At 49.7% G+C, this 25,291-nt stretch overlaps 1 protein-coding gene across 5 annotated transcripts in view; it reads left to right on the forward strand.

Moving 5' to 3' along the window:
* The window catches only part of TMCC1 (transmembrane and coiled-coil domain family 1), a 46,787-nt gene extending 27,811 nt beyond the window's left edge, over positions 1-18,976 (forward strand). For 4 of the 5 annotated variants that reach the window (XM_073644993.1, XM_073644995.1, XM_073644994.1 and 1 more), the window contains 4 exons: positions 12,883-13,143; positions 13,443-14,125; positions 15,856-15,991; positions 17,321-18,976. In XM_073644993.1, coding sequence (XP_073501094.1) covers positions 12,883-13,143; positions 13,443-14,125; positions 15,856-15,991; positions 17,321-17,635 — 1,395 coding nt within the window. In that variant the 3' untranslated portion in view covers positions 17,636-18,976. Of the gene's footprint in view, positions 1-11,553; positions 11,702-12,882; positions 13,144-13,442; positions 14,126-15,855; positions 15,992-17,320 lie in introns of those variants that run through there. The other variant, XM_073644997.1, reaches the window with a different exon arrangement.
* The last annotated feature ends 6,315 nt before the right edge of the window (positions 18,977-25,291 follow it).

The following is a 25,291-nucleotide window of genomic DNA, read 5'->3' on the forward strand; positions in this document are numbered from 1 at the left end:
AGAAGAGAGCAGTCTCCAACAATTGCACCATTGCAGCAAAATTGCTCTTTTTACCCATCTGCAAAGTGCACTGGGGGCATCGACGCACGTGCAGCCCGCTGGGGGCATCGACGCACGTGCAGCCCGCTGGGGGCATCGACGCACGTGCAGTCCGCTGGGGGCATCGCCACCTATGCCTCCGGCCACAATCTTGCACATGCTCCGCTCTCCTTTTGGCCACAGCAGTATGTGTTGCACAAATCAATACACATGTACTGCGCATTCACCGTCCTGTAGCGGAGCGCCGCACGTGCGACTTTTCCGCAGCAGAGAAGTGGAGAGGAGCCACCGCCTGCAGGAGCATCGGTACGACCCCGGCGCACATTGCAGATGGATATAAAGCTGAATGGCGACAATTGTTCTCCCCATGCACCGCTCTGTCTTGTAAGATCTCTGGTTGCAAACCGAGAATATTGCCGGCAGCTTCCTTTTAATGGTCGTCACCCAGCTTTCCTAAACTCAGATAGGACATGACTCATGCAGTGAAGGAGCGACGCTTGGATGTAGGATTGGAGGCAGCGCAGCGTCCGCGGGATGATGCTTTGCTTATGGATCTACTTTAAATATTTCCCCCAGGTAGAGCGCCGATTACACCGACCTCGCCAGCGCCGCTTGTCATGGCGGCTGGGCCCCGGCGTCTCCTACGTATTTATATACAAGGTTAAATGACGACCTGTGGCTTCCTGCGCGGACCTCCCAGGGAGGCATGAGACCCCCAGCCCTACACACAGGATCCCCGACTCATAAGGGGGATTACAGTAAGAACTTATCACTGGGGTGGGCCGTCACATGCTAATCAGCGGGGGTCTGACCAAACGGACCCCCAGCATTCTGAAGGACATTCTTGCACTGTGCCTGGACCACCATCTCAAAGCAGTTTGCATTTCCTTGTTCCTTAAAGGGGAAGTTACCCTTGACGTCTTCTGCAAGATAACGATTTAAGTAGATAATCGAGGCTCTAAAATCCGAGGGAAGGAACTAACCTGACGGCGATTAAGTCACTGCATAGATCACCCTGAACTGTATGGACCACAGAGATGTACGGCCACTTATTAAAGGGACACTGCATAGATCACCCTGAACTGTATGGACCGCAGAGATGTACGGCCACTTATTAAAGGGACACTGCATAGATCACCCTGAACTGTATGGACCGCAGAGATGTACGGCCACTTATTAAAGGGACACTGCATAGATCACCCTGAACTGTATTGACCGCAGAGATGTACGGCCACTTATTAAAGGGACACTGCATAGATCACCCTGAACTGTATGGACCGCAGAGATGTACGGCCACTTATTAAAGGGACACTGCATAGATCACCCTGAACTGTATGGACCACAGAGATGTACGGCCACTTATTAAAGGGACACTGCATAGATCACCCTGAACTGTATGGACCACAGAGATGTACGGCCACTTATTAAAGGGACACTGCATAGATCACCCTGAACTGTATGGACCACAGAGATGTACGGCCACTTATTAAAGGGACACTGCATAGATCACCCTGAACTGTATGGACCACAGAGATGTACGGCCACTTATTAAAGGGACACTACATAGATCACCCTGAACTGTATGGACCACAGAGATGTACGGCCACTTATTAAAGGGACACTGCATAGATCACCCTGAACTGTATGGACCGAAGAGATGTACGGCCACTTATTAAAGGGACACTACATAGATCACCCTGAACTGTATGGACCACAGAGATGTACGGCCACTTATTAAAGGGACACTGCATAGATCACCCTGAACTGTATGGACCACAGAGATGTACGGCCACTTATTAAAGGGACACTGCATAGATCACCCTGAACTGTATGGACCACAGAGATGTACGGCCACTTATTAAAGGGACACTGCATAGATCACCCTGAACTGTATGGACCGCAGAGATGTACGGCCACTTATTAAAGGGACACTGCATAGATCACCCTGAACTGTATGGACCGCAGAGATGTACGGCCACTTATTAAAGGGACACTGCATAGATCACCCTGAACTGTATGGACCGCAGAGATGTACGGCCACTTATTAAAGGGACACTGCATAGATCACCCTGAACTGTATGGACCGCAGAGATGTACGGCCACTTATTAAAGGGACACGCGATGCAAAATGTAAATCGTATTCTGCGACTTGCTGACACCTCAGCTGGCGGATTTTCATATATATATATATATATATAATATTTATTTTGTTTTTTTTTAATTCACGAACTTTAATCTTGAAAAAAGTGAAGAATCGGAGCACAAAGATAAGAAAACTTTCTCCGAAACCATTTAATGTCTGCAGTCTCAGGACTGAAGGCGTTACGTAGCTGTCATCTGAAGCTTTCTAAGTTTTGCAATATCCTTCTATATTTATATCGGCGTACGTATATATTTATATCGCTGGGTACGCAGCGCGGTTTCCTGCCGCAGACCTCATCTCTTCCTCTACTGCTGGTGCCGAGATGACAGGAAGGGCACGAGATGCCGCAGTTTATTCCTTTATGCCCGTCGCTGTATACACCCGGGTGGCATATGCTTCTCGAAAGTTCAACATGGTAGAAATAGAAGAGAATTGCTTAAATAGCACTTCCCAAATGTATTTAGTTTATTGGAAATGTTCGGAGATCCATTTCCCCTGTCCTGAGCGTCCAGGGGGAGAATGCAGGATGCCATCTTTATTCGTCATGCGTGCAATTCACAAACGAGTGAGGTAAAAGCTGCCATTTCTAACAACGTTTATTTCAATGGAAAAGCAATATGCAAATATCCTTTGATCCTTCTGCAGATCAGTCCAGCATTTATATGGTTAAAGCAGACTATTTTCCTCCCAAGGAAAAGTTATAATCACTCTCTCACAGTAATGTACACAGGACTCTGCTGAGGAATGCAGTTTGGGGCACACTTAGCTCTGCACCGCCATCTGGTGGTGAGATGCGGAATTGTATCTAAACTTTTTCCCAATTCCCTAGAGAAAAACTTTATTCTCCTATATAGAGGGGAATGAGTAATGGGCAGTTTTTCACTTGTATATAGTTTTAGGTGTTTCCTCATATTTTATCAGTAGAGCCATAACATTTGGAAACTTAACCCCAGTTTTGGACTTTGCCCCCTGCCAGTCGTGGATGGATCCATTACACAGCTGCCGCTGACCGTACTGGGTGCATTTGGCCGCAGGTGTCGCCCGTGACCCCAGCATTGTGTCGCTCAGACATTTATAGCCAGACAGAATTCCTGAAGCAGGTAGTAATCGGGCTCTTCCTCACCTGCGGCTCCCATCCCCCACCCTCTCATTCAGGTGTGAAGCTCAAGAGTTCTCAAGTGCCAGACTATTAACCCATGCCGCATGATACAGATAGGTGACCATGCAACCTGGGAGCGCGCTGGTGTACCTATCCACATTCCCAATTGGAAAATGGGCACATATCCGTCTCTGCTGCCCCGAGAAAAAGGTACATATAGGATTGGGGAGTGGAGCGTAAAGACCCTTTATAAGAAGCAATGAGGGGGGATTCCAATTTTAAAACTTTCTCAAGAGGCGTTCATAACTTGTGCAGGGTGCACCCCTTTGCTATACCCACCCATGGACATTGCCATTGCTCTTTCACCCATTCTCCCCGTCATTGCCTCCTCTCTATTCCAATTATTTTTGCAGATTTTTAGGATAATTCCTTATAGTGCGGCTCATTCTTATAATAAAGCGTCCCAGCTGCTGCAGATCTCACCCGCAGGACTGGGCAACTTATGCTGCGGTTTTTCTCTGCTGGCTGTGAATGAGATTTTGCCCAGAGGGCGACTCCAGCCTGTACTGGTGAAACCACAAGTACCAGCCTAACCTGTCCCCGTGGTCTGCATGTGATCAGTGTCTGCTAGGGGCTTGGGTATTCTGACGGCTTGTGCCTAATTCGGCCGCGCCCGGTTCCTGTTTGCAAAGAGGAAACAATCATCAGTGAAGTGTCTGCAAACAGATGGTGGGTGGAAAGGTCCACAAATACCGCCGCTTGCGTCTCTGCTACGTGGCACCGAGTTCCCATACAGGGCCCTACCGCTTCATACGTGTCCATGCCCCCGGGCTTCTCTGTCGTTGTCAGACCCCATACTCCAAACTGAGAGGAAGATCCGCAATGGGATCAAAAGATGGCAGCCAGGTCATCTGCAAAAGCGTGGACATCTGCAGCCACAATGGTGACGCATCAGTCGCTGTCGCAGGCAAAAATCACTAGTGTAGGATCACAGGACCGCTGCAGCCAATCACCACCCTCTTCACTTGCCATACATTGCCTGAGACCAGTGATGGGCCACTTAAATGGTGGCTGTAATGTTATCGCTGCAGGACCAGCGGGGACCACCAGAGCGGCAGTGTTCAATCTGTATTTTATTTGTAATGTTGGTTTCTGAATACCCCGGACAACCCCTTTAAGGCTGCGTGCAGACAGCCATATTCACGGCCTCCGGTGCAGATGTGAGCAAAGGATTTCTCCTCTGGAGGAATCGCAGCACCTCGGCTTGGAAGCAGCAGTCTGGCGTCTGGTCCTCTGTGCAGCCGATCTTCACTTTGCCCACCACCCTCAGCTCGGCAGTGAAGACCGGCTGCAGGGAGGCTGGACCAGATGCTGCCCGTGGCACTGCAGGTCCCATCAGATGGCGCCGTATGGCCGCCCCCTCACCATTGGGAGCGACACCTGTCAGGAGCAGTAAATTTCACCAACTGCAACTTTTGATTCCTTGAGTCGCTCTGCACTGCTCTGACGGGTGCACAGCAGCACAGAGGGCCTCCAGGAGTAAAGGGTTGCATTTGGAAGATGCGTCTCTATTAGCCGGGGCCTGCAGCATCTCCCTTCCAGACCTGTACACACTGCTCCGCTTGCTTTGCCAAGAAATATGTTTACACGACTGGGACGGGCAGAGGCCTCTCCGGCGGCGCACTTATTAGGATAGCGAGTCCGCACATACGGCCGCTGACAGAGATTTTCCTAGGCTGCTGCGGATCCCCGATGCCTCTAAATGTTTCATCCCTCTGTAAATTTTTGAACTTTTGTAACACCGTCTTCCGCTAGAGTCCTTGTTATAGCTACATGTAAATGAAGCAAAGCTGCAGTGTAAAGTATGGTGGAAGGAGATTCCTGTATTAAGGCTCTTCCCCTCCCTGCTGCCCCAAATCTTCCATCTTGTAATAGAAATCTGTTTGCAGTGGACAGAGTTTGTGTTAATACAGTTGCTGCCAGTGTGAATAAGCAGGGCTGCAGTGTAAAGCATAGGCGAGGGCTGGAGACGCAGTCTGAGCCTCATAACACAGGAGGGGGATTACAAGCAGCCACGAATATGTGCATTTGGCACAGAAAACTGCTTCTAGGGGAGAGCTTAGATCCAATATAGTGGGATGCTTGGCGCCATATTCAGGATCTGTAGGTACAATGTGTTTCCTACGGAGGATGGTTTATACAGCGGCAAGGAATGACTTCTCAGAATATCAGGTGTCGCGATGAATCTGGTCCGACCCGTCCGCTCTGTGCCCGCCGGTGCATCACCATTCCTCCGCATGAATCATGCCGGGATACGAGCATTTCTAACATGGGATTCATAGACTTTTAATAGGCCAGAAATTACAGGGCGCCGATTATACCGACACACGTGGCTCGTGAGCCGTGACCGACGTCACCTGGAAATGTACAAGTCCTTCCCTGATCTCAAAGCTTCCTAATTATTATCTGGAAAAGATGGCTGACAGCCAATATGGCCGCCAGCCAATATGGCCGCCATACATCCAAGAGCCCAGAGTACCCAGCTGTCTGCAGGAAATGCTGATGGGCCAGTGTGGCAGCCATATTGCTGGCCTCGATTTACTGGGAATCTGATGTGAGGTGTAAATACGAGGCACGTTGTACCTCACTCGCCTCAGATATCCAGGAATGTTTGGCCACGGGGATGACCACTTCAGACATTTTTTACCATGTGGTTACAAAAAATATATAGTATAGCACAGTTTATTTTTGACGCGGTATTCTGCCTCCACGTATGACCGCAAATTCTGTCACGCAGACGTCGCCATGTATCACATAAACCGTGGTAACATAAAGTGCGTTTTATGTTTTAGGCTTCAAAAAAAAAAAATGTCCGTCACCACCTCACTCCTTCCCCTCAATAGGATATTGGTGTAAGAGCCATAATAACGTCCTTCAGGGGATCCGCGTGTGATCAGCGCAGGGGGCGAGCGTTGATTACTTTCCTCACACTCATTTATTTGTGTCTCTGGGGGTATCAGATTTATCATGTATTCGCCTCCGCCTCTTCCCCACGCATTTCACTGCCCGATACCAATCATATGACTATAGGTAAAATGTGAATTTTTGTGGGTTGTGCGCCTCCATCTTGTCTGCCTATATTACAGATTCGTCCGCTCTCTCCGTGTCCTTTGACACGTATTGGTGGCTCTGTCCCACCGATGTGCGGGGATTGTACACGAGTCGGCCATTATTCTTTTTCTCACTATACACTTATATACTTGAGATTTTTTTTTCTCTTTTTAGATAAGGCGGCTCCGTGCATTATTGTAACCGAGTCTTTGTACATTTCCCAGGAAATGTCAGTGATTTATACACTTTTTGCTCGCGGCTTTGTCTATGTGTTACGCCCGGATTTCTATGACTGCCCCCGTGTAAGCGATAGGTGTAATGTTTCCTGCTCTCGGGGCTAAATCCCTCCGTATACAGTCGCCTGACAAATGTAAATCCTGTCATGTACATGGGATTATAGCCGCCATTTAACAAGTAATGAAGAGGGGTAACAAAAGAAAACGCCGCCATATTATTTCCCGAAGAAGTGGCGTGTTCGTGTTTTTGCCTTTTTTCTAGTCGTACTTTGACAACCGCCAGCGTTCAGTGTGAATTGTGCTTAGTGGTTGTCGCTTCCCTTCCCCCACACAGTAGTTAAAGGGGATTTATCGTTCTTTTGTCTACGTGACGTGGTCTTCTGTTTCAGAGCTATGTGACATATTTTTGCTTTAGGTCAGAATTTTATTTTTCCTTATTTCCATGCTCTCCATCCCGAGTCCTGGGAGGTATTACTTTCTTAAAGATTATCTTGTCAGTAAAGTTGAGGACGGCGGGCTTTCTATCGGCCTCCATCTGTCTGCAGCGCTCTCTTCACAGACCTGTCATCTGTGAGATTCAGAGGCATGTGCCCAGCCGTGAACACGCATCTCATTAACCTTCCATTTTACACTTTCGCTGCTTAGTTCTAGGTTATTTCTTAAAATGAGTCATCGCAGAAAGTACCGGACATTGTTTTAGGAGCTTTCTCTCCTTAAGGACTTTGGCACTTTTTACGCCCTAGTATGTATATTGGGCTACCTTCCTGTAAATGTTGGCCCGTTCTACAAAATGGCTGTAAGTGACTGGACCGACTACAAGTAATATTGTTTTATCTCACAAAATGGCCGTTTGGTTGCTATGGGTTACCTTATACTCTGAGGCCTGTATGGTCCAATCAGAGGCTGTGTTTCATTTTTCAAATGCTGGTTAGAAAATGAAAGCTGACCTGTGATTGGTTGCTATGGACAATGAGGCCTGTTCTCTGAGGTGGGTTTGTTGCCAGGGCCTAGGAGCGCTATAATGGCGCCCATATTTCAAGTTATAATAGTAATTACCACACAGACAGATTTTTTTTTTCTTCTGTAGCTTTTCCATGTTTATTATGACCTATTCAGCTGTCAGAGCAGCTGCACCTGCCACGTCCTGTGCAGTGATTTATGGCGGCGGAGTATGAGGCTGTGGTGATTTGATGTGTACATTAGATTAGACTACAATGGGATCCTGCTCAGGTGCTGCCTCTGAGGTAAACAATCGCTGCCTGCGAGCCCAGAACCGACCTGCAGGGAGCTGTGTACGCTGGGGGGGTCCGGGCTGGGGGAGCCGCGTACACTGGGGGGGTCCGGGCTATGGAGCGGCGTACATTTTGTAGTGTGGAGGGCTGGGGGAGCCGCGTACACCTGGGGGGGTCCGGGCTGGGGGAGCCGCGTACACCTGGGGGGGTCCGGGCTGGGGGAGCCGCGTACACCTGGGGGGGTCCGGGCTGGGGGAGCCGCGTACACCTGGGGGGGTCCGGGCTGGGGGAGCCGCATACATTTTGTGGTGTGGAGGGCTGGGGGATCAGCGTACATTTTGGGGTCCAGGCTGGGGGAGCTGTGTACATTTGTGGTGTGGAGGGCTGGGGGATCAGCGTACATTTTGGGGTCCAGGCTGGGGGAGCTGTGTACATTTGTGGTGTGGACGGGGGGGGAGCAGTGTACATTTTGGGGTCTGGGGGAGCCGTGTACATTTGTGGTGTGGAGGGGGCAGCCGCATACATTTTGGGGTCCAGGCTGGGGGAGCTGCGTACATTTTGTGGTGTGGAGGGGGGGGGGGGAGCAGCATGCATTTTGGGGTCTGGGGGAGCAGTATACATTTTGGGGTCTGGGCTGGGGGAGCCGCGTACATTTGTGGTGTGGAGGGGGGGGGCAGCAGCATACATTTTGGGGTCTGGGGGAGCCGTGTACATTTTGGGGTCCGGACTGGGGGAGCTGAGTACATTTTGGGGTCTGCGGGAGCCGTGTACATTTTGGGGTCCGGGCTGGGGGAGCTGCGTACATTTGTGGTGGTGGTGGTGGTGGGGGGGGGCAGCAGCATACATTTTGGGGTCTGGGGGAGCCGTGTACATTTTGGGGTCTGGTCTGGGGGAGCCGTGTACATTTTGGGGTCTGGGCTGGGGGAGCCGCGTACATTTTGGGGTCTGGGCTGGGGGAGCCCTGTACATTTTGGGGTCTGGGGGAGCCGTGTACTTTTTGGGGTCCAGGCTGGGGGAGCCGCATACATTTTGGGGTCTGGGGGAGCCGTGTACATTTTGGGGTCCGGGCTGGGGGAGCCGCGTACATTTTGGGGTCTGGGGGAGCCATGTACATTTTGGGGTCCGGGCTGGGGGAGCCGCGTACATTCGGGGCTCTGTCTCCTCCCCGGCTGGAGCTCACGGTTTGCGCTCGTGTACTCGGCAGCGGCGGTGACGTGTGTCGCACTCTCTCTCTCGGGGTAGGTGTCCTGATTCCAGGATGCTTGCCCCGGGCACTGAGCCTTGGTGTTTGCTGGGGGTAGTAGTCACTTCCGCCTCCGGTATCAGCTGTGACCCACACCTCCCTGGAGCTGCTGTTTTCATGCCATAAACATGAGCTGTTCACTGATCACCATGATGTCATGAGAGGAGAAGTTTCTTTTAACCCTTCCTCCCCAGGGCGAACATGATTAACCCTTCCTCTCCCAGAACTAGACTAATGACTGGGAAGCTTATCTGACGTGGCTCGATATACTTTGCTGCTTCCATGTAAAGGGGGGAAATCCATAGGGAAGGAATCCGCAGCAAAATCTACCAGTGGATTAGCGAGGAAACATCGGTCCCATAAAACCAAATTCTGGTTGTTTCTGAAGTGGGTGTGTGGATTTCTGCAAACTTTATCTATCTGGGAAAGGTGCAGAACGACCAATCTACCTGGTGAGAGTTTGCCCGGATGATCTGGGCGCTGCGGGTGGTTTGGCCCTTTAGGGGGTGGCAGCTGGTCACTGCAGCTGCTGCAGAACATTAGGTTTGTGGCCGTCATTCATCTGTTGTGAACGGTGCTACTTCTCAACAGCTGAGGTTTGTAGCATCGTCTGAAATGTGAGGCCGCAAAGGAACCCGGAGGCGGATTTTTTATTTTTCTGTCCATAATTCATAAAAAAAAAAAAAAAAGCTCTTAGAAGACGGAGAGCAGGTTGGCAGAGGCACAAGAATGTGACCGGCTGTGCACACATCGGGGGCCCCCACATGAACATAAACCCTTTATTCGAGAGAATGGGGTCAGAACGCTCTGGACTCCCACCCACTTCTGGCAAAACCGTGTGTCCATCCACACATATATAATGTATCTGCAACCTGTGACTCCCTCCCCCCCTCCCCCCAACCGGGGTGAGACTACAACTCCCAGCATGCCATGTCATGAGAACCGCCACCCCATAAACAGGATTTCCGTGGCCGGCAGCAGGATTAGGTGTTGGTTTACACTAACCGCATTGTTCCCCTGAGTTATATAACCCCATATCAAGAAGACATTGTTTCCATATTTTGCGTAACTGGATTATACCCCGGAATTAATCCGCTATCACACGGGAACGTTCATGGATCGGATTATGGACACGAGATTGTTGGGGCTGGGACGCTGAGCCGCCATTGCATCCCCGAAGGACGGCGTTTGGTTTTATGAAGTTCTGCAAGTTTTTAATGGAATTTTGGGTTTCAATTTTGCACCATTTGCAAGATGTCTGCTTGCTGTCAGTGAATAGGAACAACCATGCTGACATCCAGAGGCTGTTACAAATCAATACAGGGTTGTGATGCAATCTAGTCCAGACAACTGATACATTGTTGCAAAACCATCAAGGCTGGATACAGATGGGTATTGGATATGATTGTAACAAATCCTCTGCTGTGAGAAGTACAGGAATGCATTTAAAGGGTCCTACCATGAAATCAAGGCAAAGTGCATTGGTTTTTCTATCATTTTAGGAAAGCTGCACATATGGTGTGTTTTTGTTTTGTTTTTTTGCATCAATCTTTGCAAAAGCAAAAAAAAAAGTGATTTGACCCGACCATGTGACTACATTGCTTTTACATTTGCCGGATGGCGCTGTCTTTTCTGCCAATTCCAACTGGGCAGGATCATTGTACGCATGTGTTTGAGCTTTTGTGATGCAGATTTTGGACGCGGAAACGTCTGTGCTAGAAAAGAAAAAGCGCCACTTTTGCAGTAAGACAGCGTCATATCAAAACCCCCCAAGAATATGCTGCGTGTGTAGCGCTTGTGCGGCTGGTTTTCGCCGCGCGCGTGCGTGTGTGAACCGTGCCACAAAGATCACATGTGGTTTCCCTGCAAATTTCTTCATCTGTGCTTGGTGCAAAACAGAAGCGCGTCGTAGTAAAACTGCCTGCGGTTTGTGCCGCCTGCAAGAACGGTGACACCGCCGTTACGTGGGAGTTTACGTGTCGTGTCATGGCTTTGTTTTTTTGCCCCTAGGACTGTAACAAGTTTCAGCTTTTAGTCTCCCCATTTACTAAGGGCAAGCAGAGATCTTGACAGGTTGAGGCATTGACCTGTCCCAGTGACCTGTGTATAGGGACAGGATAGTCGCCGACCACAGATATGGCTGCTGCGATTGCCAACCGTCAGGAGTGTGCATGTATAAAGCGGCGTCACATTTCGGATGCGGTACCCCAGATCAGGGACACAGGTCACACTTATACAGAAGACGCCGAAAGTCCCATAAGAGAAATAATGCAGATGTCTATAGCCGAGTGGTAGATTGTCAGCTCTTCACACCCCAGATCTGTGCGGTTTTGATCCATGTTCCCTACGGAGATGAAATCTCTGACTCATGTGATAGTGAAACTCCCTGTGATCTCTCTGGGAAGTAAAGGGTTAGCTCACCTCCTGGCCGCCGGCGGTCCCGCCTCGTGGGAGGGCGCAGGAGCTCATCCCGGTGATTGACAGTTTCAGGTGGAGAGATACCTCTGTGCTCACAAGCAGCTGAGCGCCGGAGCATGCGGCAGGCGGCAGCCACCAGATATGCACTGGGACAAAATACTGAGGCTGCACAAGCAGGAGGTGAGCAGCGGGCAGTGCCAGCGGTGGGGGGCACTGTGCTGAGGGAACAAGGGTCAGGGTATTGTGCTGCAGGCGGCATGCCAGGATTCGGCAGCGGGACCCCAGTCAGTATTGGTGTGATCGGTGCGGGATGGTTGTGCCAGGAGTGTGTGGACAAATGTGGCATCAGTTGTGCCGTTTATGCCCTGGAGACGGTCATCAGTGTGGTACCATCGTGTGAATAGGTGATGTGCACACGTCACTTGGATCAGCGCTTGATCCAGGATAGAAATGATCAGTTACCCAGACACGAGGATGGTAGTGTGCCAGCACTGTACCCGTAGGGCCGGGTAACACTGATTATTATGATGCCATTACGTCTGGGTGATGCTGATCCATGTGCTTCCATGGTGCCCCAGTGATAATGTTCAGCTCATGCTGGTGAGTGTACTGTGATTGTGCGTCACCCGGGCGCCATCGCGGCCCACTGATCGGCGTCACCCGGGCGCCATCGCGGCCCACTGATCGGCGTCACCCTGGCACAATCACAGCCACTGTGCCTGGATAACGTTGATCAGTGTGCCAGGTTTATGCCCAGGTGTTGCTGGTTGGTGATTTACATGGGGTCTCCCTCGGTGGGCATAGGTGCCATCTTTGATCAGTGATTGACCGCTGTTCTTGGAGAGGGAATAAGAAGCATCAAAGAGTTAAGTGAGAGTTCCCTGCCCCCCACTATCGTTCGCCCCTCTGACCACTCAGAATGGCCCATTGTTCAGGGTCCTGACACCTGTAATCCGTCCTGCAGCCTCCTGACCACTGACTGCTCCCAGATTTACAGGATTACACCAGGGTGGAGAGCAGAAAATCCCACCCTGCACTAATACAATTACAGAGATGACTCCTGAGGAAGATGCACGCTTAACCCCGTGTCTCCCGGAGAAGGCCCCCGGCTGCGGGATCTCCCTTGCTTCCCTGGTGACGAGCGGCTGCCACTTTAAATAGATCATTTACATTTTTTCTAATTACAGCGTTTGGTTAATTTTATGTATTGGAAGCGCTGTATCCAGAGTCTGTACAACTAGTGGAAAACTAACTATCCCAGCTCAGCTTTAATGTAATGTTGCTGGGATTTGTAGTCCTTTCCCATCTGCTTTTGTAGCTGTCATATTGGAAATAATTTTTGTGATCATTTTGTCTCACAGCTCGATCGGCTGGAAGGAGGAGGCCTCACACAGGTGTCCAGTATGGTGTCCTCGGGGGCGGACGGCATGTTGGCCGCAGACACGGTTGACGGGACTCCTGACCCCCAGCGGACCAAGGCGGCCATCCTCCAGCTGCAGCAGAAGATCCTGAAACTAACGGAACAGATCAAGATCGAGCAGACGGCCCGAGACGACAACGTGGCCGAGTACCTGAAGCTGGCGAACAACGCGGACAGACAGCAGGGTGCCCGGATCAAACAGGTGAGACCCCCGCAATGTAACGTAAGCCCACCCAGGGCAGCTCCAGATCATTAGATGTCCTGTGTATGGACCTCTGGGGTCTGGGAAATATCCAGCCTCACAATATATTGGGGGGCCGTCCTGCTGATCCTAACCTCACATTGCAGCCGCAGGGCCTCCACCTATATAATACTGGTGTGGGGTCTTTAGGCACATCTGTCATGGGGGTCTAAGAGCAGCGTCTACCTGATGGTCTGTGACAGTGTGTCAGCTTCATTATGTCGGACGCGTTTCCTGACTTTTCTTCTTCTGTTCCTCAGGTGTTTGAGAAGAAGAACCAGAAGTCGTCTCAGAACATCCTCCAGCTGCAGAAGAAGCTTGAGCACTATCACCGCAAGCTGCGCGAGGTGGAGCAGAACGGGATGGCACGCCAACCCAAGGATGTCCTACGAGATATGCACCAGGGTCTGAAGGACGTCGGGGCCCGAGTGACCGGCTTCAGTGAAGGGGTGGTGGGCAGCGTTAAGGGTGGTCTCTCCAGTTTCTCCCAGGCCACTCACTCGGCCGCGGGGGCGGTGGTGTCCAAGCCGCGGGAGATCGCCTCCTTGTTACGGAACCGCTTCGGCAGCAGCGACAACATTTCATCCCTGGACGATACCACCGGCCTCGGGGAGGATGGGGGGCCACACGGGAAGAGCCTGGCACCTATGAACATGTTTCAGGCTAGTCCCAAGTACGGGAGCGAGGAGGACTGCTCCAGCGCCACCTCGGGCTCACTGGGCGCCAACAGTACCAGTGGCGGACCCGGCGGGGGCGGAGGGGGCAGCTCACGAACAAACACCTTGGATATGCAAGGACTGATGGGATTTGAGATGGTGATTCATGAGATCCAGGAAATGCGGGAAACCCAAAACCAACTGGAGGAGTCTCTGGAAGGACTCAGGACTCAGTATCAAAGCGACTACTCCTTCATCCTCCAGTCCCTACAGGAGGAGCGGTACAGGTGAGTGCCGTCAAGACGACGAGGGCGTGTGATGGTCCGGCGGGAAGGAGCAGCACAGAGTGTTTCAGCAGGGGGGTGAACTGATCTTGTGGGAGGGTACAGACTGAGTGAGCAAGGTGTCTAGCAGCACAGAGTATTTCAGAAGTATTCTGATCTTCTTATTAAGCAAGGTCTTTAGCAGCACAGAGTGTTTCAGCAGATCTTGTAGAGGGCTATAGACGGAGTCTTTAACAGTGCAGAGTATTTAAGGAGAGGAATGTAGTGCTGAGTAAGAGTGGAAGGAGCCTAGGTGCTCAGCAGCACAGAGTGTTTTTGGAGACTTGTATGAGGTCACATAGCAGAAGAAGCAGGTCCCCAGCAGCACAGAGGATTTCAGGTGATGAGTATACTGTCCGGTCACGTAGATTAATATCGGCAGGTGACGTTACTGCCGCGGATTCCCATGAGCTGTCTGTGTATATGTGTATATTATTATAGTATTATATATACGGCGGCGCTAATCTCTGAGGTTAGTCAGCCGTGTGTAACTTGGTAATGAAGCCATAAAGGCTGCACCGTCTGAATAATCCGCTCATTAACGTTGTGTAATGTCTTGGGGGGTTTATACTTTTTTTTTTCTTTCCTCCCGGCACATGATGTTCTGTGTAATCTTGTTCCCGTGTTTGTACTAATTAATAAAAACCTAATCTACAGCCGAGAGATCTTACACAACGTCCCCCACCATTAGAGCAGAACATGCTACCGCTGACAATTATCTGTGCCCTACATAAAGGGATCACTTATCAGACCCCAATTTATGTGTCTGGACTCCCCCTTTAAACCGTTTAGTTTATATATTTGTGTGGTTGGAGCGCCACCTGGTGGTGACTGATAGGAATGACTGATAACCTGTCCTTATGTGATATGTGGTATTCAGCCTTTGCAGCGCTTGCTGATGTGAAACCACAAATCCCAGGATGTCCTGACATGTTATAAATTCATTGATTAACCCCTTCATGCCATGGCCATTTTCCATGGGTTTTTTTTTCATTGTTTTCCCCTACTTCCAAGTGCTAGAATTAATTTTTTTGTTTGTTTTTTTATTTCATGGAGCAAAAGGGGGGAGATTTGAACTTTTTTGTTCTTTTGCTTTTCATATTTTTAAAAGCTTTAACTTTTTACTGAATTTAATAGTCCCCTTAGGGGACTTGAAGCTACGATCGTCTGATTGCTTGTGCTATACATAGTAGGACTTCAGCGCTGCTATGTATAGGGAAAATCACGATCTCCTATGAACGCCATGGGCGGGCTTTCACAGGAGGATCGTAATGACAGGCACGGGGGTTTGCAGCAGACCCCCTGTCATGACAAACCACCGGTGCCCCACAATCATGTTACGGGTGCGCCGATGGGAATGTGGAAAGACACGCACCCTTGTCAGCGTGCATTAAATGCCAGTATTAGAGATTGACAGTGGGATTTAACATGTTAACAGCCGCCGCCGGCCCTCCACTCCATCCGCGGCTGTTGGAGGCAGATGATGGCTGAATAACACAGCTATCATCTGCCTGGAAAGATGTGGGCTTATCTTGTGAGCCTGCATTAAAGGCAGGGACACAGCATATGACGCAAGTTGATTTTTAATTCACCCAGTATTTGCATTTCTTGCTTATTTTGCAAAATTGCACAGATTGATTGTCAAATCTTAGGATCAGATCTCTCATCTATTTTCTTTTCTCCTTCTATTTCAGATGTGAGCGGCTGGAGGAGCAGCTGAACGACCTGACGGAGCTGCACCAGAACGAGATCCTCAACTTGAAGCAGGAATTGGCCAGCATGGAAGAGAAAATCGCTTACCAGTCCTACGAGAGGGCGCGAGACATCCAGGTGAGGTATCGGGGCTTCAGACGGCTTCTACATTGTCTTGGGGATCTTTGACTGCTGTGATCCGGGTCTGCAGTACGGCTCTGTTCACACACTGACAGCTGCACTACACTCCATATAGTCCAGTCCTTATGGAGCTACAATATTGATGAAAACCAGTGTGAATGGAAACGTATGCCGTGGCCCATCACACCCCACTGCGATACGGTTCACCCATAAATCCCAGCGCACACCACCTTTCACATTTTTAATATACTTTTTGTTTCTGTTTTTCACCATTTTTAAAACTCCTTCTTGCTGTAAGTGAATGAAAACATTCCAGAGGCTAAAAACTCATCCTAAACTTAGGAGTCTGTTCACATACTGTGGATTTGACGCGGATTTTGGTGTGGATGTCGTATTGAAATCAGCGCCACATCGAAGTGCAGTCCGCCTCCATGGCACGTGACTGGAGATTTAGAGACACCGTTCACTAGACATGAGCAAATCTATTTGCAGGACCAGCAGTGGCCACGTCGGTAGTCCGGTCCGCCAGGTGAGAACCCTACGCATCGCCTCTTCTGATTTGTACGCCCGGTCTGATGTAGCATCGGACCTGCTAATCAGAAGAAGCTGCCAGTGGCTAGGAGGAGGCTCGCCGGGCTCCCGTCTGTTGGCCACTTGACTACCGACGTGTCTGCTGGACCAGGATCCTAGGAATCGATTCGCTCATCACATGTTTTGGAAAATAATCTGGATTATCTGCAAGAATTAGTAGCCGCCCTGTATTTTCATACATGCCGCAAGGAGAAGCCGAGGATTAGTCCCATCGAACGGGACTAATCCTCACACGGGTCTGCAGCACGTCGCCCTGCAAATCCACGGCAGAGTCAGCCACTCTGCTGTGGATCCGCTAGTAAATCTGCGCAAATCCACCATGTGTGATTACAGCTGAGAGTCTATTCCTCTGTAACGGACCGATACACTGCAGCAAACCACCTGCACAGACCATTGTGCTGCTCCTGATCAGCAGCTGAACGGTAGCAAACCATTAGGTATTAGGTCTGGTTATGTTTCTATTCAGTGACCGGAAGCGGCAAAATGCTGCAGAATTGAACATCGTTTACGATTATTTTTGCTGACATTTTTCGTGGCAAATTCATCAAAAGTGAACCTGGATCATGAATTCTGCGTAAAAACCTAAAATGCCCTTTTATTTCTGCCTTTAATCACCTGTTTTGCTAATTTGTAGCCTGAAGTATGGGGCATGCTGGGAGTTGTAGTTTTTCACTTTGGCAACCATTGCTGTTGGTTCCGTACATCTGAGCTGACATTGTATTTTCTGTCCTCTAGGAGGCGCTAGAAGCTTGTCAGACCAGGATCTCCAAGATGGAGCTGCAGCAACAGCAGCAGCAGGTGGTCCAGCTGGAAGGACTGGAGAACGCAACAGCCCGTAACCTTCTGGGCAAACTCATCAACATCCTGCTGGCCCTCATGGCCGTGGTTCTGGTGTTTGTGTCCACCGTGGCCAACTGCGTGGTCCCGTTACTGAAGACCCGTGGCCGGACGTTGGGGACTCTGCTCCTGGTCCTGTTGGCCGCGCTCCTATACAAACACTCGGATTCATTCTCTGGGTACCTGGAGAGACTGCTGTCACCACCGAGATAACCAGAGTCTCGAACACCCCCAAGATTGCGACTTGGATGGTACAGTCTGTACTTGGATACATTGGGAGAGTCCACCCGGCCTGTGCCTGGGGGGGGGGGGGGGTCATACCTTTTCTGATCACAGGGATAGTCCTTGAATTGAGGCCATTTTGAGTTGGATAACTGCCAATTCACGCTGCCCTCCTCCTCACGCCTTAAAATCCAGGAGGGTCACATCGGGCATTTTGCAAAACCCCCAACATGAGTAATGGGACTTGCAGCTTCTGGATCGGACTGGGGGGGGCAGTCGGACGTGAGAGTGTACTGTTTACATTGTGAGAGAATTTTTGGACTTTTTACATGTTTTTACTTTTTTTGGGGGGGCGGGGAAGAGGGGTTCTCCCCTACGACTGAAGGACGAGTGCTGCAATATGTTTTGTGCTCCGCTACTCCAGCACCTGCACCCCATCACCCAGGTCGGGCCCCGAGGGGGTCTGTGTCCAGGGGCGGCTCTGAATTGCAGCAAGACATGGACGCTGAGCTGTGGCAATAAGGCACGTCCGCCTGCTTCTGCCACCCTCCTGACCCGGGCACCATCACCTCGCCCAAGTGCCTTATTGCTTCCATTTCTCGGGGAAAGTGTTTTGCAACTAAAATTGAGGTCAATAGGTGGCAAAATAGATGATAGAGGGTCTGGGGGGGGGGGGGGGGGGTCCGAACTGCCTTTTCACTGAACCCGTGGACTTCAATTGCTCTTCTCTGATTTGATTAACCCTTTCCTGGCTGGAGCAGGCATTACAAACGCCCACGGCGACACATTCCTGGAGAGGGCAGGCGGCCGCGACTCTGGGAGGAGTGAGGAGAGGGGCGACCGAGGACAGGACTGAGAAAGTCTCTACGCCTACCCCTTTGCTGCTCAGGATGTCGTTTCTTTAAGGTGACATCTGCCTTCCTCACCCCCTGTATAAATACATGAGCGCAGTATTTTTGGTCGTTTGTTGTTTTTTTTTTTTTTTTTTTTCTAAGTCCTTCTACTTTAATATTTTACGGTAGCAGGGACGCTGTTGTTTGCCGGAGGGGCGACGTCCCCCTCCCCGCAGCACTATCCAAGCCCCTCTGGTAGAGAAAGGCGCAAATCGATCAATTGGCCACACTTTTTTTTTTTTTTTTTTTTTTCTGAGATGCTCGTGCTGCTGTGAGCCACTAGGGGCAGTAGTGGTGTCTGTGGGAGACGCGGAGCGGGTGTGACTGGACGCAGCGCTCGCTCGGTACAGTGTTCCCTTCCTGCTGTGTGTACGGAGGTTTGTTATATCCTGTTTAATATTTTAATTATTATTTGGAGTGGGGGGGCGTGGAATAAAAAGTCATGTTTTTAAAGAACCATTTGGTTGGTTTCTATTTTGTAAATGTCATGTCAGACCGGAGGGGTGATGACAGCGGAGGGAAATCCAGCGACGGCCGGTGACGTCTTCTCTGATTGGCTTCCGACCGCCGTGATGACGACTTCCAGCCGGGACTTAACTCTACAGACTATAATGGCTCCTTGTGTCTCCAGTGCACTCTACACCTATTTATCACCCTCTACACAGACTCCCAGTGCCCCACAGGTATAGTGCCCCCACTTGGTGCCCTACTCGGTGGTCGTGCCCCACATTTGATCCCCATACAGACACTGATGAGGCCCCGACCTATAATATACCCCCATATAGGCCTCACACAGCTGAAATGTCCCCTATTGTGCAGAAGTAGTATCCCATGGTGCCCCGGTACAGCAGTAGTGGTGCCCCCCTCACAGTAGTGGTGTCCCATGGTGCCCCCGCACAGTAGTTGTGCCCCCGCACAGTAGTGGTGTCCCATGGTGCCCCCCTCACAGTAGTGGTGTCCCATGGTGCCCCCGCACAGTAGTGGCGTCTCATTGTGCCCCCCGCACAGTAGTTGAGCCCCCGCACAGTAGTGGTGTCCCATGGTGCCCCCCTCACAGTAGTGGTGTCCCGTGGTGCCCCCACACAGTAGTGGTGCCCCCGCACAGTAGTTGAATCCCTGCACAGTAGTGGTGTCCCGTGGTGCCCCCGCACAGTAGTGGTGCCCCCGCACAGTAGTGGTGTCCCGTGGTGCCCCCGCACAGTAGTGGTGTCCCATTGTGCCCCCGCACAGTAGTGGTGCCCCCGCACAGTAGTGGTGTCCCATGGTGCCCCCGCACAGTAGTTGTGCCCCCGCACAGTAGTGGTGTCCCATGGTGCCCCCGCACAGTAGTGGCGTCTCGTGGTGCCCCCCTCACAGTAGTGGTGCCCCCGCACAGTAGTGGAGCCCCCTCACAGTAGTGGTGTCCCATGGTGCCCCCCTCACAGTAGTGGTGTCCCATGGTGCCCCCGCACAGTAGTGGCGTCTCATGGTGCCCCCCGCACAGTAGTTGAGCCCCCTCACAGTAGTGGTGTCCCATGGTGCCCCCCTCACAGTAGTGGTGTCCCGTGGTGCCCCCGCACAGTAGTTGAATCCCTGCACAGTAGTGGTGTCCCGTGGTGCCCCCGCACAGTAGTGTCCCGTGGTGCCCCCGCACAGTAGTGGTGTCCCGTGGTGCCCCCGCACAGTAGTGGTGTCCCGTGGTGCCCCCGCACAGTAGTGGTGTCCCATGGTGCCCCCGCACAGTAGTGGTGTCCCATGGTGCCCCCGCACAGTAGTGGCGTCTCGTGGTGCCCCCCGCACAGTAGTGGTGTCCCATGGTGCCCCCGCACAGTAGTTGTGCCCCCGCACAGTAGTGGTGTCCCATGGTGCCCCCGCACAGTAGTGGCGTCTCGGTGCCCCCCTCACAGTAGTGGTGTCCCATGGTGCCCCCCTCACAGTAGTGGTGTCCCATGGTGCCCCCCTCACAGTAGTGGTGTCCCATGGTGCCCCCCTCACAGTAGTGGTGTCCCATGGTGCCCCCGCACAGTAGTGGCGTCTCATGGTGCCCCCCGCACAGTAGTTGAGCCCCCGCACAGTAGTGGTGTCCCATGGTGCCCCCCTCACAGTAGTGGTGTCCCGTGGTGCCCCCACACAGTAGTGGTGCCCCCGCACAGTAGTTGAATCCCTGCACAGTAGTGGTGTCCCGTGGTGCCCCCGCACAGTAGTGGTGTCCCGTGGTGCCCCCGCACAGTAGTGGTGCCCCTGCATACTAGAGTTCAGATTTCATAGCAGTAGACCCCTTGACACCCTAGCACAGAAGTTGTGCTCCTTTTTGCACATTAGAAGCCCCCTTTCTGCCTCTGCACAGGTTTAGTCCTCCTTGGTGCCCCCGCTGAATAGATGGTAAGACAGCATTGTAGTAGATCCCCACAATACCCTAGCGCTGGAGCTGTGCACCTTTTGTGCCCTTGTACAGGACCAGTCCACCTCAGTGCATTTGCTCAGTAGTGGACCCCTTGATAGCCTGGCACACAGTAGTAGTTCCTGCTGCACCGTCATAGTCCTACCTAGGTGCTCCCACCCATAGTGACCCTCTGTTTACAGCCTGCTGGTTGAGGAAGGAGCGGAGGCTTTGTAATGATGGACAGCTGACAAGTCTCCCTCTACAGGGGGAGTAAAAAGGGATTATACTGTGAGCTGCCAGAGGGGGTAGGAGACTGATTCTACCCATAGCCCACCCTCAGCAGTAGAGACCAGCAGTACTAAGTGGGACACATTACCGGTGAATGTGGCTGTTTCTGCGTCATATGCATAGAAACCTACAGAATCTATTTACATAGTTGGAACAGTCACAAAAATTTTTGCAACCAACCTGCTGTGTGTGAACGTGGCCTTATGGAAGGCGACAGACGTGCAGCTGATGGAAAGCAAGGTATGACCTTCACAAGTTGTAATATGTCTTATAGACAGCAGATGGCGCTGCACACACACTGTCGCTCACAGAAAAGTCATTACAGTTTTCACGTTTTTTTTGTTACTCGCTTTTCTTTTGTTTTTTTTTCTTTTTGTTATTTAGATTTTCTAGCTGGAAAGATTACAGCAACTACCGATCAGGGCTATATCCTCACTACATTTAATATAAAAGACCAATTTACCTTTGGAGTCCCAGTGGTGGGTGTGTGTATATACACACGTGGTCAAAATTGTTGGTACCCCTCGTTAATGAAAGAAAAACCCACAATGGTCACAGAAATAACTTGAATCTGACAAAAGTAATAATAAATTAAAAATCTATGAAAATGAAGAAATGAAAGTCAGACATTGCTTTTCTGCTTCCACAGAATTTAAAAAAATTAAACTGATGAAATCGGCCTGGACAGAAATGTGGCAATCAAATGATTCCTGTAACTGTCAATGAGACTTCTGCGCCTCTCGACAGATATTTTGGCCGACTCCTCATGAGCAAACTGCTCCAGTTGTCTCGTGGTTGAAGGTTGCCTTTTCCAGACGACATGTTTCAGCTCTTTCCAAAGATGCTCAATAGGATTTAGGTCAGGGCTCATAGAAGCCACTTCAGAATAGTCCAATGTTTTCCTCTTAGCCATTCTTGGGTGTTTTTAGCTGTGTGTTTTGGGTCATTATCCTGTTGCAAGACCCATGACCTGCAACTGAGACCAAGCTTTCTGACACTGGGCAGCACATTTCTATCTAGAATCCCTTGATAATCTTGAGATTTCATTGTACCCTGCACAGATTCAAGACACCCTGTGCCAGATGCAGCAAAGCAGCCCCAGAACATAACAGAGCCTCCACCATGTTTCACAGTAGGGACAGTGTTCTTTCCTTTATATGCTTCATTTTTCCGTCTGTGAACATAGAGCTGATGTGTCTTGCCAAAAACTTCCATTTTTGTCTCATCTGTCCATAGGACATTCTCCCAGAAACTTTGTGGATTGTCAACATGTAGTTTGGCAAATTCCAGTCTGGCTTTTTTATGATTTTTTTTTAACAATGGTGTTCTCCTTGGTCGTCTCCCATGAAGTCCACTTTGGATCAAACAACGAAAGATGGGTGTGATCTGACACTGGTGTTCCTTGAGCTTGAAGTTCAACTTTAATCTCTTTAGAAGTTATCTTGGGCTCTTTTATTAACATTCGTATTATCCGTCTCTTTGATTTGTCATCAATTTTCCTCTTGCGGCCACGTCCAGGGAGGTTGGCTACAGTCCAATGGATCTTACATTTCTGAATAATAAGTGCAACTGTAGTCACAGGAACATCAAGCTGCTTGGAGATGGTCTTATAACATTTACCTTTAACATGCTTGTGTATAATTTTCTTTCTAATCTCCTGAGACAACTCTTCCCTTTGCTTCCTCTGGTCCATGTTGAGTGTGGTACACACCATGTCACCAAACAGCACAGTGAGTATCTGTAGCCCTATATACAGCACAGTGAGTATCTGTAGCTCTATATACAGCACAGTGAGTATCTGTAGCCCTATATACAGCACAGTGAGTATCTGTAGCCCTATATACAGCACAGTGAGTATCTGTAGCTCTATATACAGCACAGTGAGTATCTGTAGCTCTATATACAGCACAGTGAGTATCTGTAGCTCTATATACAGCACAGTGAGTATCTGTAGCTCTATATACAGCACAGTGAGTATCTGTAGCTCTATATACAGCACAGTGAGTATCTGTAGCCCTATATACAGGCACAGTGAGTATCTGTAGCCCTATATACAGCACAGTGAGTATCTGTAGCCCTATATACAGCACAGTGAGTATCTGTAGCCCTATATACAGGCACAGTGAGTATCTGTAGCTCTATATACAGCACAGTGAGTATCTGTAGTCCTATATACAGCACAGTGAGTATCTGTAGCTCTATATACAGCACAGTGAGTATCTGTAGCCCTATATACAGGCACAGTGAGTATCTGTAGCTCTATATACAGCACAGTGAGTATCTGTAGCTCTATATACAGCACAGTGAGTATCTGTAGCCCTATATACAGGCACAGTGAGTATCTGTAGCTCTATATACAGCACAGTGAGTATCTGTAGCTCTATATACAGGCACAGTGAGTATCTGTAGCCCTATATACAGCACAGTGAGTATCTGTAGCCCTATATACAGCACAGTGAGTATCTGTAGCCCTATATACAGGCACAGTGAGTATCTGTAGCCCTATATACAGGCACAGTGAGTATCTGTAGCTCTATATACAGCACAGTGAGTATCTGTAGCCCTATATACAGGCACAGTGAGTATCTGTAGCTCTATATACAGCACAGTGAGTATCTGTAGTCCTATATACAGCACAGTGAGTATCTGTAGTCCTATATACAGCACAGTGAGTATCTGTAGCTCTATATACAGCACAGTGAGTATCTGTAGCCCTATATACAGGCACAGTGAGTATCTGTAGCTCTATATACAGCACAGTGAGTATCTGTAGTCCTATATACAGGCACAGTGAGTATCTGTAGCCCTATATACAGGCACAGTGAGTATCTGTAGCTCTATATACAGCACAGTGAGTATCTGTAGTCCTATATACAGGCACAGTGAGTATCTGTAGCCCTATATACAGGCACAGTGAGTATCTGTAGCTCTATATACAGCACAGTGAGTATCTGTAGTCCTATATACAGCACAGTGAGTATCTGTAGCTCTATATACAGCACAGTGAGTATCTGTAGCTCTATATACAGCACAGTGAGTATCTGTAGTCCTATATACAGCACAGTGAGTATCTGTAGCCCTATATACAGGCACAGTGAGTATCTGTAGCTCTATATACAGCACAGTGAGTATCTGTAGTCCTATATACAGCACAGTGAGTATCTGTAGCTCTATATACAGCACAGTGAGTATCTGTAGCTCTATATACAGCACAGTGAGTATCTGTAGCTCTATATACAGCACAGTGAGTATCTGTAGCTCTATATACAGCACAGTGAGTATCTGTAGCTCTATATACAGCACAGTGAGTATCTGTAGCTCTATATACAGCACAGTGAGTATCTGTAGCTCTATATACAGCACAGTGAGTATCTGTAGTCCTATATACAGCACAGTGAGTATCTGTAGCCCTATATACAGCACAGTGAGTATCTGTAGCTCTATATACAGGCACAGTGAGTATCTGTAGCTCTATATACAGCACAGTGAGTATCTGTAGCTCTATATACAGCACAGTGAGTATCTGTAGCCCTATATACAGCACAGTGAGTATCTGTAGCCCTATATACAGCACAGTGAGTATCTGTAGCCCTATATACAGGCACAGTGAGTATCTGTAGCTCTATATACAGCACAGTGAGTATCTGTAGTCCTATATACAGGCACAGTGAGTATCTGTAGTCCTATATACAGCACAGTGAGTATCTGTAGCTCTATATACAGCACAGTGAGTATCTGTAGCTCTATATACAGCACAGTGAGTATCTGTAGCTCTATATACAGGCACAGTGAGTATCTGTAGTCCTATATACAGCACAGTGAGTATCTGTAGCCCTATATACAGCACAGTGAGTATCTGTAGCTCTATATACAGGCACAGTGAGTATCTGTAGCTCTATATACAGCACAGTGAGTATCTGTAGCCCTATATACAGGCACAGTGAGTATCTGTAGTCCTATATACAGCACAGTGAGTATCTGTAGCTCTATATACAGCACAGTGAGTATCTGTAGCTCTATATACAGCACAGTGAGTATCTGTAGCTCTATATACAGGCACAGTGAGTATCTGTAGCTCTATATACAGCACAGTGAGTATCTGTA

The sequence above is a fragment of the Phyllobates terribilis genome, unplaced genomic scaffold (assembly GCF_046119375.1).
Source record: "Phyllobates terribilis strain yellow unplaced genomic scaffold, ASM4611937v1 Scaffold_8__6_contigs__length_399053987, whole genome shotgun sequence".
NCBI classification, from domain to species: domain Eukaryota; kingdom Metazoa; phylum Chordata; class Amphibia; order Anura; family Dendrobatidae; genus Phyllobates; species Phyllobates terribilis.